Source organism: Poromitra crassiceps, assembly GCF_964638095.1.
Source record: "Poromitra crassiceps genome assembly, chromosome: 5".
In the NCBI taxonomy this organism is placed as follows: domain Eukaryota; kingdom Metazoa; phylum Chordata; class Actinopteri; order Beryciformes; family Melamphaidae; genus Poromitra; species Poromitra crassiceps.
The window spans coordinates 61,260,145-61,278,479 of NC_139642.1; the positions used below are offsets into that span (position 1 = coordinate 61,260,145).

The window sequence follows — 18,335 nt, forward strand, 5'->3', positions numbered from 1 at the left end:
CCGCTGGTGCCCTTCACCAATCTGTTTTTTCTAGGGCTGTCAGCGTTAACGCGCCGAACGCTATTTTGTCCCTTCGTCGCCCCGTACTTGTAGTCAAGCCGTTCGGTTTCCTGTCTCCTGTTTGTGCAGGCAGGCATGGAAGAGAACGACAGCAATACGCTTTTAAATGGATCGTTTTATTTCCCAAATGGCACAGTGGATAAGTCAAGAGCCGTAGTTTGCACCTTGTGTAAAACGGAATTAAAATATCACCGAAGTACATCGAGTTTGAGGCGAGCGATCACCTGAAAGTAGCTAGCAGCCAGCTAGCTAGCGCGAGACTCCTCACTCATTCTTCCTTCAGTCTCGGATGCGCGGGTCCTCTAACCACTGGGAGGTCGGCTCCAATGGCTTCACGCGATATACACGTTATCAATACACAGTTTCAAATACCGAGCCATTATTCACATGGAAGTGCCAAAGTTTTTAGCTCAGATACAGCCTTCTTCGGCTGTGTCATTTTGGGTTTCGACTGCTCCACAGCGCTGCCGCCGGAAGTATCGGTTCTGGAGTGTTTACAATTATTGTGCATTTATTTTCTATTCAAGATGCATTTTGTGACCTCCTGTCTACATTGCACTGTCTACATTGAATTGAAAATAAATCTAAAATTCAAGATCACAAAGTACATTTATTTGCATTCATTTGATTCCCAATCACGACACACTGGTAATAATTATTAATATCTCATTAAAAATGCTTTGCAATGCAAAATAATAGCATTTTAAACATGCGATACAAAGACGCGATTAATCGCGATTAATTATAATTAATCGCACGATTAATCGCGATTAAGAAAATTAATCATTTGACAGCCCTAGTTTTTTCTTTGCATTTCACACTGTTTTCACGGGTGGATCCGCGGGATCCACCCAAATCCGCTGGTGTTCCTTCACCAATCTGTTTTTTCTTTGCATTTCACACTGTGTTTTCACGGGTGGATCCGCGGGATCCACCCAAATCCGCTGGTGTTCCTTCACCAATCTGTTTTCATCTCTGGCCAGGATAGGTGCGCTGTCACCGAAAATGTATTGCAATTTGCCTGTCAAGGTGCGCCATTGGGGCTGGCCGGTGCTGACTCGTTATGCTGTTGTGTGTGGCTATTACTAGCCACTGAAACTGTTCACAGCCTGGGCTGAGCTGGCCAGCCACTGTGAATAAGACTAGCTGAGAGAGCGTATGCTTTGTATGTTGCCATGCATGCCATGCATGGAAGTGGTTGCCTAAAAGGCTTCTTCTTAAACCCAATCCAGGCACCTCCTATCTTACCACGCTTGCTTGTTCTGCTTATCGTGTCAATTTGACGACCCGGAGTTGGTGTTGTGGATATAAAACTGTCCTGGAGAGGTGTGGTTGCAGACCTGAGATTACTCAGCGCTTCCTGTAGGTGATTCTGAGCTGTGGTCCAGTGGCCCAGCAGCCTGCATTATGTTAGTCTGTCAGATAAACCATTCAAAACAAGGAGAGCTGCAGCTGTAATCCCCCTCATCTTGTGCACAAAGTATTCCTAAAACTGTATACAAAATCAAACTGATCAAATCCACCTTAAAAACACAAACTTAAGGGTCTGTAGCTGAGAATCCACCTTAAAAACACAAACTTAAGGGTCTGTAGCTGAGAATCCACCTTAAAAACACAAACTTAAGGGTCTGTAGCTGAGAATCCACCTTAAAAACACAAACTTAAGGGTCTGTAGCTGAGAATCCACCTTAAAAACACAAACTTTAAGGGTCTGTAGCTGAGAATCCACCTTAAAAACACAAACTTAAGGGTCTGTAGCTGAGAATCCACCTTAAAAACACAAACTTTAAGGGTCTGTAGCTGAGAGCTCCTTCAAATCACATGTTTTTGCAAAGAGCCATGCAAAAAGACATATGTTCATCAAGGAACAAACAACAAACCAAGGTACTTATATTTATCTGTAAACTCAAGTTGTTTGTCACCAATGCAAAACTTAAAACTACTTCGTTCTCTACCTGGATTTCTAAAGTGCATTACTGGTTTTCTTTTGATTCATATTTTTATGATCAATTATTTATTCATATTTATTTTGTATATTTCATTGTGCTGTATATTTCATATAAAAAAAAGAAAAAAATATTCACATTTTTGTAAACATTACAGTCCACACAAGATAACCACAAATAAAAATACCCTACAATAACAGAAAATATAAACATACAAAACAAAAATCAAGCTAAACCTAACACACCAAAAAAAAAAAAAAATCTTAACTGTGCATTGATGACTTCTACCAGCTAAATGTAACTTATGTGCATTGAATACGTCTATCAGCTCAATGTAACTATGTGCATTGATTACTTCTATCAGCTAAATGTAACTGTGCATTGATTACTTCTACCAGCTACATCTAACACTATGTGCATTGATTACTTCTACCAGCTCAATGTAACTATGTAGTTTACTAACTGTTGTAGTGGTGTACTCACTGTAGTTTGTAGTATACTTTAGTGTCCCAAATGCTATCTAATAAGCCCCTGTATATATCTCAACTAGAAGTTTAGTTAGTTGTAGTATTGTAGTTAGATAGCCGCACCTGAATTGACAGGATGTGCCAGCGCGGGAGAGCCGAGCCAAGGGTAACGGGGCTTCAGTTACCTGGATGGTGTACAGATCGCACGGGACTTAAATGGCACTGGATGAACGATCGGGCTAGGTGTAGGGCACCAGATGCTTGAACCTAGTTGCATCCCATATTTCAATGTGCTTTGATGTTTTGTACGGTTGGGTGGTAAAAGGATAGCCTTCGGCCTTTAACCGTATAACACAAGATGTCTGCCAATAATCCATTGAGTTGCGCTACTAAAACTGACCGGAGGAAGTGTTGCCTCTGTCAGACAGATACAAAAGAGGAGTTGAAGTCTCCCCCTACCCGTTATCAGTGTAGTTCTGACGGCTATTCCCTGATAGCCAAAAACATACCACAATTTCAGTCAATCAACCTGTTGCCCATCAGGTTAGACCCATCCAGATTGGATGATGGAGGTGGCATTGAGGATACATTGAGGCAAAACAGTGCAAAGTATCACCAAAATTGTCGCCAAATGTTTAGCAACTGCAAACTTGAGCGTGCCACTAAAAGAGCAGCTGAAATTCAGAATGATCCTGGTGAAGGACACGCAAAAATTCGAAGGGTTAGCATTGAAGTGCAGCAGTGTTTCTTATGTGAAAAGACAAATTTGTTGTAATGTTTGGCGGTTTGCACATAGAGACGGCTGCATTCAGATCACTTAGGACCCTGCTTCAGAGTAGTGGGTGGACAGGTGCTCTTGTGGAGGCTGGGGTGGCTTCTTCTGGAACAGCTGACTCCTTTCTTTCTGCCTCAAGTGTCACAAGAACACGCCACATACGTACCTAGACATCACATCAGAAACATCACCAAGAGAGTGTTTTTTCGTTTAATTCCCATTGTATCATCATAATATTTAATAATTTTGATTTTCTAAATGCAGAATTGGATTTCTCATACTCAAAAACATATATTTCGATGTATAGGCCATCAAAATAGGATTATTCAATCAAAATATAGTTCAAACACTGTTTAAAACCACTTCGAATGGCGGCCATCTTGAAAAATGGCGGCCATTTTGTTTTTTCAAGTGGATAACGTAATTTTCTGAGAGAGTAGGTTCCGAAGCACTTGTGTGCCAAATTTGGTGCTTGTACCACCAAGTGAAAGATTGTTTCAGCAATCTGCTCCACTAAAAGGCCTGATGGGACGTTTAGCACTTTAAGATCTGTCAGGGTTTATAAGCTCTCATTGTCATGAAAATGTGTTATTCATTGTTTTTGTTTTTATCAACTGCTCAAGTCCTATTTCATGTCTAGCTTATTAGCTGAATGACTGGATTTCAGGTTGTCTGTTAGAACAGACGAGTTGGCTTCCGCAATTTTCAAATGCTTCCGCCATACCGTCTGTACTTCGTGGGGGAGAATTATGCACCAACCGGAATGGGAAGTAGAAAGGCGGGTCTTCCGCTCATTAGTCCAATCAGAATCCAATATGCCGCATTTTTCGTGGACACACGTGTCGTGATTGGTCGGATTCCGTCGAACTTCTTTCCTGTCTGAAGGTTTTTTTCCCAACTTCCTTGTGCATGTTCTGGGGGTGTAACGTACAGACTGTGTATACCTGCATTCGCTGGATGTAGATGAGACAGTCTGTTTTAAGAGACTAGTCCTGCCTTGTCTGCTTTGCTTCAGTGCTGCAAAAGTGAGAGAGAAAAATACATCCATGGCTGGCTCGCGCTGCTTTCATCCAGAAGCTATGCGCTTCTTCTTCTTTTGATTTGATTGGCAGCCACTTACCGGACTGACAGAAAGAAAAGCCATGTCTGAAAGCCAGATCAGTCCCCATTAATCGAGGAAATATACTGTAGTTCCTTCACATTTGCCAGTTTCATGAGCAACTAGTGTATATGGCAGTGTTGGGGATAACAAAAGTAACACATTAGATGTAATATTATATAACCTTTAGCAGTAATTAAAAAAAGATACAATCATTTCCTAATCAAACTGTGTTTTTATGCAAATAACCACTATAGATGACATAATAATAATAATAATAATAATAATAATAATAATAATAATAATAATAATAATAATTATTATTATTATTATTATTATTATTATTATTATTATTATTATTATTAGTTTATAGTGTTTTTCAATGACTCAAAGACATGCTTGGGAGAAGAAAGCCTTTTCAGAGTCAAGTTTGATTTCAGTGAGATAAATTCAAAAACATCCTCACAGTATGATAAAGATGGGGACTAGTCACACATACAGTGACTTGAGACTTGGCTTGAGACTTGTCCTCAAAGACTTGCGACTTGTAAAGACTTGAGACTTGACTTGGACTCTAGCTCAAAGACTTGAGACTTGACTTGGACTTGCAAAAATGACTTGTGAGTATCTCTAGTATATATACCAGAGATACTCACAAGTCATACATATCTTTAGGCTACTATATTTGGATATCATATGATATCAAAATATAGCCTAAAGAGCCTCCAGGAACCTTAATTCAAATTGGATTCTTTGAGGAACCATATTCATACTGCGTAAAAAGTAAAGGTTCCTGCAGGCACCTCTGAGAGCATTGAGGAACTTCTGACTTCTTGGGGGAACCCCTAGGTTCTTGGAGTAACCTAGAGGTTCCTCGAGGAACTTGTAGTTTTTACAGTGAGATGTGACTGGGGAGGGCATTCCAGGGCGAGGGGGCAGCTGCAGCAAGGCCCCCCCCCCCCCCCCGATTAACTCCGGCAATGCCAACACGTTTTTCCCTCACATTCTCTGTAATGTCTCTCAACCAGAGCAGACCCACGTTGCATTCAGGTATAGTCAGTTAGATTCAGCTTTGGGGGTGGTGGTGGTGGTTGCTTAAACCTGCGCTAAACCTCTGGTGTCACTCCACATTTACTCTTTAGGCTTTAGACAAGGTGCCACAATAGTCTACTGGAAATGTCTTGGACCCAGTAATGTTGTTTCTTATGAACTTAAATACCCCCTTAAAACCCCTTTTAGCAACCAAGTTGAATTTAATCCACGAGGCATAAATATGACATTTCAATCATAAAAGTTCATAAGAAACAACATTACTGGGTCCAAGAAATTTCCAGTAGACTATTGTTATGTTCATAGATTATTACAGTAACGTGGGAAGTTATTTCATGCAGCACAGACAACATGCGGCACAGACGACATGCGGCACAGACAACAAACAGCACAGACAACATGCGGCACAGACAACATGCAGCACAGACAACGTGCAGCACAGAGCACAGACAACACGCAGCACAGACAACATGCAGCACAGAGCACAGACAACACGCAGCACAGACAACATGCAGCACAGACAACACGCAGCACAGACAACACGCAGCACAGACAACATGCAGCACAGAGCACAGACAACACGCAGCACAGACAACACGCAGCACAGACAACACGCAGCACAGACAACATGCAGCACAGACAACATGCAGCACAGACAACATGGAGCACAGACAACATGCAGCACAGAGCACAGACAACATGCAGCACAGACAACACGGAGCACAGACAACATGCAGCACAGACAACATGCAGCACAGAGCACAGACAACACGCAGCACAAACAACACGGAGCACAGACAACATGCAGCACAGACAACATGCAGCACAGAGCACAGACAACACAGAGCACAGACAACATGCAGCACAGACAACATGCAGCGCACAGACAACAAACACGCCTTTGTCTGAAATTATTAGAATGACCAGATAGAGATGATTCACTAAGGAAGATGAAACCTTCATACAGTATGTGGGATACAGATCCTACTAGGGTTCATGGGTGATCAAAAAGAAGAAGCTATATTTCGCATCTGAATTGTATCAGCGACATGTAAACAAATATAATATTCATATGTGTCTATGGGCACACTCAGATATTCATAGTGGGGAACTAAGCCCCGGCATTCTGGTAGACCTGCCTCTAGGTAAGATTTAAATAAATACAAATCAACATCTCAACTTGGGCATCAAAATAACAACGTTTTTGGACCAACGTTGCTATTTCCACTCCGAAATTGTAAAATGGTAATGTACGTTTATACAGATGTGGACGTGGTTTGCGGAGATTTCCAGTTTTCTAACCTCTGCCAGACCCTAACTCTAAAGCTTAAACCTCTCCCCAGACCCTAAAACTAACCTCTCCCCAGACCCTAACCCTAAAATCTCCAGAAACCACGCCCACTCCTGTATGAACGTACATTACATTTTACAATTTTGGAGCCGAAATTGTAACACAGCAACGTTGGTCCAAAACGTTGCTATTTTACAATTGTCTGTGAGACTGTGTTCCAGCCGCAGCGGGGCTTAGACTGACTCTGGGTGGGAAAGGTGACCCTAACCTGAACCTAAGATTAGCCTCTTTGCAGACCCAACTGTGAATGTAGGTTTCAGCCCCTAGAGGGCACTCTCGCTGCATGACAATTATACAGTGTGTAGAATTCTAACAGTTTGCTCTCAAATGTGAAGATTCTGCCCAGAATTCTTCAGCAAAACGACTCAAAAGCCATATACATTGGTTTAAATGTATTTTAGAGTTTAGTTACCCTTTAAATCCATAGTTTTTATAATATCTCATCAATCCAGTAATGTTTTAATATTCAGATACAGCTGGCAAACTAGTGTGAGGGGGACAAACTCAGATATGACACCCAGAAATAGGGCATTGCATAATTTCATTGGTGATGATAAATGAAGAAAGCATCAAACTGTATAAGATAAAAGCATCAATGCACAATTTTTGTTCCAGATGCCTCTGAAATGAACAATTATCTCCATTTGAAGTTCTGTTTGTTTATGCCAGCCTCCTACATATAGTGATATTTAAAGAAATATCTATAGTTCCCCCATGCAAATCCCATACATCTCTAAATACAACTGTAGCACTTCTGTACCCCCTAATGGTAAGAAAGGGTAGTGCTCTTGAGTTCTTTGTTATACTAGCTTATAATTAAAGCGCTTATAACCAAAGCGCTTTACAGTCAGTAGGTACATTCACACACCGATGGCAGCAGGTTACCACGCAGGGTGCTGGCACACCAAGGGGAGCAATTTGGGGTTCAGTGTCTTGCCCAAGGACACTTCGACATGCAGACTGGAGGAGCCGGGAATCGAACCACCGACCTCTTTTATCCAAAGCGATTAGTTGACGACCCGCTCTACCTCCTGAGCTACAGCCGCCCCTATAAATCTATAAATTATAACCCCAACAGTGGACCTTCGGATACAGGTAAATGCCCTTAATTATTCCTTATACAGTACTAAAATACTCCAACAATATCTATTAATCACTATAATGTACTAATGAATTACCCAAATTCCTTATAAGTTACCTACTGTATCAATGCTATATATGCCTAATCAATGCTAACCTATGCTAATTACTATTCCCCCCCCCCCCCCCCCCCCTCTGTTATAGGAATCAGGCTCTAAAGTAAGTAAACCCTTCAAAAGGAAATGAATGAATGAATGATTGATTGATTTTATTTGGAATAATAAAAGACAGCATCCAAGGCATAAAAACATGAGAAAGTGCAAGCATCATTTACATCATGGTCCCTGGTCTTATGGAAACAAGACATACAGCAACACATAACATCATATATACAGCACAGACCAATCAAAGAGTCAATCACTCACCCAAACAATTATCCATAGCAGTATAAAAATAATAATAAAAATACATAATACATAAAAACACAATCTTAATATCAGCCCGGACTGCCTCTCAAGCTATAGGCTACACTACACTAAGTTACTCAGCAACCATTTTTTAGTTGTTTTTTGAACCCATTCAAGGACCGGGCAGACTTCATTACTTATTATTTATTGAATTTAATTTATTTGTAAAGGGACAGATAGTCGACATAACATATAACATTTGCCAATGTCTGACGACATGGATCATAGCATCTCTAGCCAAGGCTAATTTGCAATGCCCGTTCCTAGATGTTATTAACAACAACTGTTAAAAGCAAAGTACAGTAAAAGTCAGTAAAATATACAATAAACATGAACAAGGATATCATAAAATCATAAAAATTGTCAATCAGGAGGGATTGGGTGTGACCTACAGGGGCAATGGTCGGAGAACTCTGAAGCTCCCACAAGCTGTCCCTCATTTTCGCAAATTAATCAGGTTATCCACATAGCATTCTTATATCACGAGTCAGAAAAGTAGCAACAGACATGGGAGACACCAAGAATCAACTTAACTCGCCAAAGCCACCATTTAAACTCAAACTACGAGCTAGCATTAGCTAAACAACAGGCTAGCCTCGAGTCGGCATCACACGGCCGTTCACACCGCTATCACTGGGGGTCTGTTGACAAATCTACAGAAGAATATGGACGCTCACATGAAAAAAGTCAGGGGTCTTGTCGACAAAGTAGACCGCGGAGAGGCAGATTTTTTTGTGGTTGGAGCGGTTGATTTTATTGATATCGTTATGACAAAGTGATTGGACATTTTGTTAGATTTTTGTTTGATGGAACAATCTGGTTAACTGTGTTGTCGTTCTAGCAAAGTGATTGCAAATGCAATTTCGGTTTGATTTTAATTTATTATTTAAAAAAGCACAGATGTAGCAGTCACAAAATGATGTATATAAATTTGAAATGTATTTTTTTTTATTTGGACAACATTACTGAAATAAAATAGAAAGGAATGGTCATGATCTCGATGTCATTTCAATAAAAGTTCAACTTGGACCATATCGTTACAATTTTGTTGGGGCGGTGGGGCATGGACATTGTTTTTCCTCCAAAGTGTGGCATGACAGAAACAGTTTGAGAACCATTGGTTTAGAGGAAAGCTTGTGGAATTCATAGCTAACAATACAGGCTCAGAAGATGCCATTATGTTTACATGGAGAGCCACCAAGGGGTTTATTAGAGATTTTACATCCTCCTATGCGTCTCACCTTGAGAAGTTGAGGGATCAAAGGATTTGTGTTGGAAAGAAAATGTCATTCTCTTGAGAAACTACAAAAGAATAACTACTCGGAATCAGTGAACAGGGAATTAAGAGAGGCTAAGATGGAGCTTAATGACCTGTTAAGGAGACAAGCGGAATTCATCATGCATAGAGTTAGACAGAATTACTATTTTAATGAATTCATCATGCATAGAGTTAGACAGAATTACTATTTTAATGGGAGCAAATCAAGCACGTTTTTGGCTTTGAAACTAAAACAAAGCGAATCCAGAGCTTCATGATCACCCACTAAAGGACTTATATCTGATCCAAAAGAGATAAATGCCATGTTTCACTCTTTTTACAGCGATTTGTACAAATCGACACTTAACTTTGATCCGGATAAATGTAATCATTTCTTACATAAACTGCATTTACCCACTCTAGATGAACAGGAAGCAACAGAGTTAAGTCGACCCATATCCTTAAGGGAGCTGGAGGCTGCATTGAGACTAACTAATCAGGGGAAATCGCCGGGCCCAGACGGCTTTCCTCCAGAGTTCCTGCTACATTTCCTGGATCTTCTGGGACCTGTTTTATTCGCCTCGATCCTGTCTGCTATTGAAAAGGGCTCTTTTCATGAACACACTAATGCCGCGCTAATCTCTCTGATTCCCAAAAAAGGGAAAGACCATACTGACTGTGCCAATTACAGACGTGTCTTTGATTGACGCAGATAAAAAGTTGTATTCTAAAGTGCTAGCGCTACGCTTAGAGAGATACATGGGGAAATGAATACATAGAGATCAGACAGGCTTCATGGAGGGGTGTCTTGCTGCAGACAACATTCGGCGATTAATACATGTGATACACAAAACACAACTAGACACCCCATGCGCTATACTGTCACTCGATGCCGAAATAAAGGATAACTGATCATTTACATTCCAGTCCGTTTCCTATTTTGAGAGGTTCTCGGCAGGGGTGCGGCCTTTCGCCAAGCCTATTCATTCTCTTGCTGGAACCCCTAGCATGACATCTCAGGCAAAATCAAATTGCTGCTCCCATCCAGATTAATTCTTCATCGTATACTATATTGGCCTTCGCTGATGATGTGCTTATTTACCTAACAGATAAAAGGGGTCAAATCATTTGGGAGATATATTAAATTCAAGTGGCCTTATTAGTTTTGAAGAACTGTGCCCCATTTTTGATCTACCGAGGACATCTTTCTTCCTATACCTTCAATTACGGAGCGCACTCTGTGCTTATGGAGTTCCACCGGGTACAGGACTGCAAATGTGACCACACTGCCCACCAGAGGACTTGTGTCAGCCATATACTCACAACTTCAACATAGAACACAGAAGGATCTGCCATTGACTAAAACTTGGACCAGGGACTTGGTTCTGGAGGAAGGGGACATAAATTGGGAAAACGTCTGGGAGAACATATTCCACTCATCAAAGAACCCCAACCATCAATTAATCCATTTTAAGCTGTGTCAGAGAACCTACCATACACCACTCAAGATTTCATATGAAACTGGTAGCCAGCCCTAACTGTGATTTGTGCTCTCTCAATAAACCCAGTACATTTAAACACATGATATGGGAATGCCCAGAGGTCTAATGACTTTTAGGGGAAAGTGAGATCAATTGTATCTGATACTGTATGATTGGCACGCCTATTACCGCTCGAACCAATCCTTCTTTACTTACTTTGTGTTATGATAATCTTTGTCAACCTGCAATAAAAAGCAATTGATGACAAAAAAAGGTCAATCAGTCAGTCAGTCAGTCAGTCAGTCAGTCAGTCAATCAATCAATCAAGGAACAATACAAGCAATCATACAGAAAGACATAAAACATTGTATGGATCATAACCTACAGACCCATGAACATAGTCATTTATGTGATCAACTCATCTGCTGAGTGAGCTGTTAAAGGGGGACTTACCCCCCGAGATTTCTGGCAAAACGACATTCTGCTTGATTTGAAAAAAAAATGAAAAAAAAGAAAAAGGAAAGAAGCAGAAGAGCATCTCCTCTTGTCTCACTATACACTCTTTGGCTGTGTTCAGACCATTGATTGGTTCAGACTGGAAAAATAAACCGGAAACGGCGCCATGACACTTTTCCCCGCATAGAGGGAAAACGTTATATCAGACTGTATCAGAGATAGAGTACGTTAGAAATGTAGCCACGTTATAAACAACTAACCAACGCTGGTGGTCCATATGGAAACTGTTACTCTAAATGGTTAAAAGATATGTCAATTTGGTCATTCAGTACGTTTTACTGCCATGTAAAGTAACCAACGTTAGCCGCTAGCATTAGCCACAGCAGCCGATTACCCATAATGCCTTGCGTTATCCCAGCATCCAGGAACGGCTCGCGCTTCATTTAATGCATAAAATAAAGCTGATCATATACAATTGATTCACATTGAAGTACACCACGCACAAATACCACCGTGACGTAACGTTGTACCAAATCAGGTTTGAACCCATAGAGCAGGGATACTCAACTTGCTTTGCCCGGGGGCCACTTTCGTGAAATGATAGAAAGCCAGGGGGCCAGTTAATAAACAATCAATATACATTTTTCTGTAGCGGATTGTAGGTTTTTGGGGTGTCAGCCGGAGTTTAGTGTGACAATCTTGTGCACACCGGATAGTTAGTTAGGTTAAGTACTAGGGGTGTCACGATACACTCAGTTCACGATACGATACGTATCACGATACTGGGTTCACGATAACGATACGATACGATACGATTTTAACAATATTTTTTTAAACTTGAATAATAACAATATATGACTGGAAAAGTAGTATTTTATTTGAAATGCACAGATACAAAACATGCTGTTGTGGGAAATTGTTATTACAATAACAACTAGAAAAAACATGAGATTGGAGATAAGGCTTATCTTGAAATAGAATGAGTTACACCGTCACTTAGATTTACTTTGAACTAAAATGTTTATCAGTAGTATAAATTCTCATTATGCATCTTCAGTTTTTCTTCAAACTCAAACAACAAGACTTTTCTTAGTCTATTTTTTATGCATCTCCAGTTTTTCCTGTCAAGTAAACAGTTTTGCCAGAAACTCAATTGAATGGTTTCTCTCCTGTATAACTTCTCATGTGTCTCTTCAGAGACTTGTTCAACTGAACTACTTTCCACACATTGAACTTCAACAAACAAAGACGTTTCTTAGTCTATTTTTGAAAAAAAAAAAAAAAAAAAAAAAAGTTTTGGGAAAAAAAAAAAAAAAATTGCGATATGAGATTTCATCTCAACGATACATATCGTGACGTTTTACTATCGCGAAATTTCGTGGGACGATATATTGTGACACCCCTATTAAGTACAAGTATTTGACAATTTAGCAGCTAAATCATAGATTATTGAAAGATATTCCAGACTGAAATGCTATAACAGAAGTGGAGTATTGGCCAGAATGACATGAACATTTGGACACTTATTCAGCAGGTATCTTGCATGTTGCGTTCAGGTGCACTGTAAAAAAAATATATATATAATATATATATATTTTTTGCAATTCCATCGCGGGCCACACAGCAGGCGGCCCGCGGGCTGCCAGTTGAGTATCACTGCCATAGAGGGTGCTCTTGCTGCCAAAAATGATACAGTCTGTACAATTGTTACAGTTTGGTTTCAAATGTGAATATTTTGACCAGAATCCTTCACACACCATGCACACCAAAAGCCATTTATATTGGTTAGAAGCTGAAAAAAAGTGTTTTGGGGGGTTAGTCCTGCTTTAAGTCATTCATTTCATTTGCTGTTCATGCTTGTGATCATGCAAGAGTTTTTCACGCATTTCCTGCATTAATTCTGCCTCATGTTTGATCTGCTTTTTGATAGCCTTTGGCATGTCTGGGATCGCGTAGCCCAGGATGAACTCGGTAAGGTAAACAATGTGCTGTAAGGAGAGGAAGACACTTGTATTAGTGTATTTAATACAAAATAGGCCAGTGTGAATGATTTAATACATGGACTTATTAGCCCCAGTTGCATTTTTTTTATATGAAATAGTACTACTAATCTAACAGTTTAATGGTCACTAGTGTACTGTTAAATTTATTGTAGATTATCAAAATCAAATTAATCTTTTATTGGGGAAGGAACAGCATGCACTTCAATAATTGTCTTCAATGAGGAGAGCTTACAGTAGTCTAGACCAGGGGTTTTCAAAGTCTGTGACTCTGGGTCACCCCCCAGACAAAGCTTGGAAAAAGGCACTCCCCTCACTCAATTCCTGGAGACCTATTGGATCATGATTATGTTATTTGATCCCATAGACACTCAACAATGTGAGCCAAGATTTATTGCTGTTTGACATAATTTAGACTAGACCAAATATATAGAAAAGTGTCTGTCTGAAGGCATTTAGGGCCTATCTTCACAAAAGCGGTAATTTAGCGTTTAGGGCGTTTTGCTGTGCGCAATGCAAATTGGGATCGTGCATAAGCGCATGCCTGTTATAATTGTACTGGGCATAGGCTCAACCAAGGCGTTTCAGCACAAAAATATGGGGATAGATGGCATTATCCTATTGTCAGCAGCGTGCAATTACTTTGCGCTAAGAGCTTTGAAAAGCACCTCTTAGCTGCGCTCCAGACGCTAAAACACTGGCTGCGCTTGATCGCACCATAATCTCCGTGCTGCGCAGCGCAGAAACGTCATTACGCACGGACGTGCCACGCCAGGACGTCAAATTCTGCTGCTAAAATTGGGTAACCAGCAGATTATTCGGTGAGGCAATCAACTATAATTGACTGAGAAACTTTTGTCACATCGCAAGGAGGGGTTATGGTAAATTAATTGAGAAAACTTTGAGAAACATTGTAGCCTACTTGCAATAGGCTATTCACCTTCATCTGCTATCTGATAAACCCGGAGGGTCATTGGCACCACAGCCGATCTGTCACAAGCTCTCTCCATCTCTCTCTGTCCTCGGCACGAGTCGGCAGCTCAATGTTTCACCTGCTCTGCAGCCTGGGGCCCACTCCATCCACCCTGCTCTATATAACTCTTTATGACTATAACTATAACTCCAATGACTCTTGGGCCCACATACATGGACATGCACGCACAGTCCTACCCTCTCCTTCCTTTCTTTTTGTTTGTTGTTTGTCTGTGTTTTATGTCTGCCTCAGTTATGTTTTATGTTCAGAGGTTGGCCCTGCTCCGGTTGAGTGAACGCTGGCGCGTTTGGCTGCCGCTGCTCTCTGGTTGCTGTGGCCAACCCCCCCCCCCCCCCCCCACCCGTTTGTCTGTGTTTTATGTCTGTCTCTGTTATGTTTTATGTTTGACCCATGTATTCTGTAAAGCGACTTTGAGTTCTTGAAAAGCGCTATATAAAATAAATGTATTATTATTATTATTATTTAATTGAGTCCACTGTAAATCCTCCAATCTTTTCTTTTGTCTCCGCCACATGCAGGTTTCTATTGTCCCACACCAGCCAACAAAATAACCCGAATTGCATCAAAACTCAGATGTTTTTAACAGGTATATGATGTGATGGTGTCATTATGAGATAGGGATAATAATACAGTATATACAGTCAATAGGCCTACATCTATACAAATTACGCATGGGGAGAATTAGAGCATGCCTCACGCAAACTGTATTACAGGGACTGCAAGACGGAAATCTGGTTTGATTGATGTTACGCCCAGGCATTGCCAGGCCACACCTATGAATAATTATGGTGGTTAACACCGCCCAAATCCCGTTTGCGCCGTGCATAAATGATTTGGCACGCCTCTAATTTGCGCTTGCGCCCGTTGTTGTGATCAATTTGAATAGGCTATTCACCTTATGCAGCCCCACCCACTTTTTCTCTTCCGTATTATACGCAATTGTATTTGTTCTTCCGGTTCAGCGCTAATTAAGTTTGGCAAAATTCAGAAGCTACACTGCGGCCAACTTCAGTTGCATGTTCATAGCGTTACTGCTGCGAGGAGCCGATGGCTGTACCCGGTCAGCATTTAACGTTAGTTACAAAAGCACATTGACAGTGTTTTCTCACTGCCAGTACATTGGGTTGACTACTAGCTAGTCCGACTGGTCACACAGCCAGCGCTCTCAGTCCTCGCTGCTCGTTGAAAATGTCCAAATAGGCGTTATTCTGATAAACTGGTCACATATTTGGAATGTTACGTTCTCATCCGAAAAAATATTAAAACTTTAAAACAGTTTGTTTTTTTGCTTGAAAACAGCTTTTTGGCTAGTCTAAAAATGATTACGGTAGGCGTAATCTACTTCCGGGTCTAAAACGTAAAGACGATTACAAAATGACGTTATGCAGAAGCGTCTTTATATGGGCAAATAAGGTGAATACTATGGCTATGTTATAATCATGTTTTCATGTCCTTAACAACAGGGACCATGTTGGAAATAAGTGGTTGCACTTTCACATGATATCCCTTGGATTGTGATGTTTTTTTTTATATCCATAATAAAATAAAATAAAATCAACCAGCCAACTAATAAAATAGTATAATTTAAATATTAATATGTTGTCAAAAATGTATTTACCGGTAATTCATTTCTTGTAATATGCAATATGATGACAGAATAGTGTATCTATGGGAATCTGCCGACTTCAATCAATCTGTTTGAACCAGAAATAGCTTTTTAATCACAGTTGGGCAAAATGATGAGGTAATGAGTGGTGTCCCATTTCCAATCCTAGGTGATTGTTTTTTATCCCTACCCCTTGTGGCTCCGTTTTGAAGGGCAAGGGCCAAAGTGAGGGACACTCAAAAACAAGGGGTAGGGGTAAAAATAAGAATTGGGACTGGGCCAAAGGCTATGGGCCCTATTCTCCCACAGGCCTTCGGCGCTAAAACGGGCCTTAAACGCAAAAAAAACAACGTGCCTTGCGCCTGCCTCGGGAAGATATCAACATGGCTTTAGGCTGCCAAATGCGCTTTAGGCGGAATGGGTGTGGCGCAGTCCCAAAATGGGCGAGAATGGGCGTTTCGGCATTTTACAATAAAAAGAAATTTCTGCAATGACTTTACATAATGTAGGCTATATTTATGTGCATCATCCTACCTGTGCAGCAGGGGAGGGAAAACGATATCTTTCTGGACAAACTTTCACCAATCTAATTAATCTCATCATATAGGGATAGGCTATATTTTTCTAGCTGATGCGTTTAGAACATTCTTTTCACTTTGATCTTGCTATAGTGTAGCGTATTTACATGCTTGCAGTATTTAAACTGCAGTTAGATTGGTTTGAGAAGCATAATAATATGGAATAATAGCCTATATATGGAGACAGACAGACGGGATGAAGGGAGGGGGGGGGGGGGGGAGCAGAGCGCTTGGCTTGTCTGGTTTTACTGGATTTCTCCGTGGAATTGGAGCTTAAAAGGCAAGCTTGTGACTCTTTACTGCACTTCACCAATGAGCAGACTGTGCATAATTTTACGCTTAAAAGGCGTGGCTGTAATGCTTAAGGCTGCGTGTAGCGCCGACACCAAGATATCGAGTGGGCTGGTCCACGCCCACTGCGCTGGGCGTTCAGCGCAGTTTATAGGCTGATACAACGATAGGGGCCTATGTGATCTCCTACTCCTTTTGATAACGAATGTAATACAGTAACTAATGTAATATGTTTTCACTTCCATTCACTGAGCCTCCCCTTAAAGTGTTTGGCGCCCCCTGGGGAGGCCCGCCTGCCACTTTGAAAACCACTGGTGTAGATGCATCAAATATTCTGAGTGTCAAAGATTGCTCATCATACTCTCACTCACCTCTACAAGAATGATAAAAGACAGCTTGGCAGCGATCACATGCCAGTAGTACAAAGTGTACTCATACGGATGCATATCGCTGGGAGGATGCCGGTAATCTCGATACCTAAAAAGGAAAACATTGACTGTTAAATGGCACCAAAGATCAGCTTGGAAGCACCACCACCACCACCACCACCACTTCTTTTCTTTTTCAGAATATCCAGCCACCCAAACTGATACTGATCTGTGGTCATTTTTGCAATTTCCGTTAAAAAGTAAAGATGATCAAGGTTGTATGGAAGCTGCCGGTTAGCTGACTCTGCTCAAAGGCAACACGATCAAACCACTGTAGGAACAGCTATTAGTTAATTTCCAAAAGGCTTATGCCTATTCTGAAGAAATCATTACCTAATATGATTAAATATCTCTAGAATTCAGAGGAACCATGTGTGTGTCATGTAATCTATAAAAATTTATAATTTTTGTCAAGCAACTTTCCTGCAAATTGTATTCAAATTTGTTTTTAATTGTCCCAGCCTAGCGATCATTTTGAGAGATGTGTCCTATTTTTCAAATGGTGGATATGGTGGATCAAACTCAACTGTACAAAATCCCTCCAGGTAAAATTCATACTGCAGAGAATCCAGCATGAACACATAATATTGGGATCAATTTGTCAACTGCTGTGTACCTGCATGTGGTGAGGTTTGTGAACCAGTCAGGTATGTTCAGGGGCCTGCTCTGGTTAGTGAAGTCATCAATGTTGAATGTTGACAGGGAGCTGTTGATGTAGCCCTTCATGGTGTGGTCTGAGTGCTCTCCATATGGTGACACTGAGTGAAGCCAGTAGTACACCAAGCGTGGAATCATGTCTGATGTAAAAGCAATGGTCATGGCCTGTTGAAACACCAGACATGACTGAGTAAATACACTGAAAGCAGGATTTTCTTTTTACATGTGCCATTTCACATTTAAAGTGCTACTATCACAATCTGAACTAGAGGCTAGAGCCCGTGGCTTAAA

The 18,335-nt window shown here is 40.8% G+C and overlaps 1 protein-coding gene across 1 annotated transcript in view; it reads right to left on the reverse strand.

Annotated features, from left to right (window-relative positions):
• Positions 1-3,290: 3,290 nt before the first annotated feature.
• Positions 3,291-18,335, reverse strand: part of LOC310776667 (anoctamin-6-like) — a gene marked incomplete at both ends in the record, with an annotated part of 81,794 nt that continues 66,749 nt past the window's right edge. The window contains 3 exons of the mRNA XM_083636830.1: positions 3,291-3,377; positions 17,331-17,436; positions 18,004-18,209. Of these exons, the coding sequence (XP_083492956.1) occupies positions 3,291-3,377; positions 17,331-17,436; positions 18,004-18,209 (399 nt within the window). The remainder of the gene's footprint in view (positions 3,378-17,330; positions 17,437-18,003; positions 18,210-18,335) is intronic.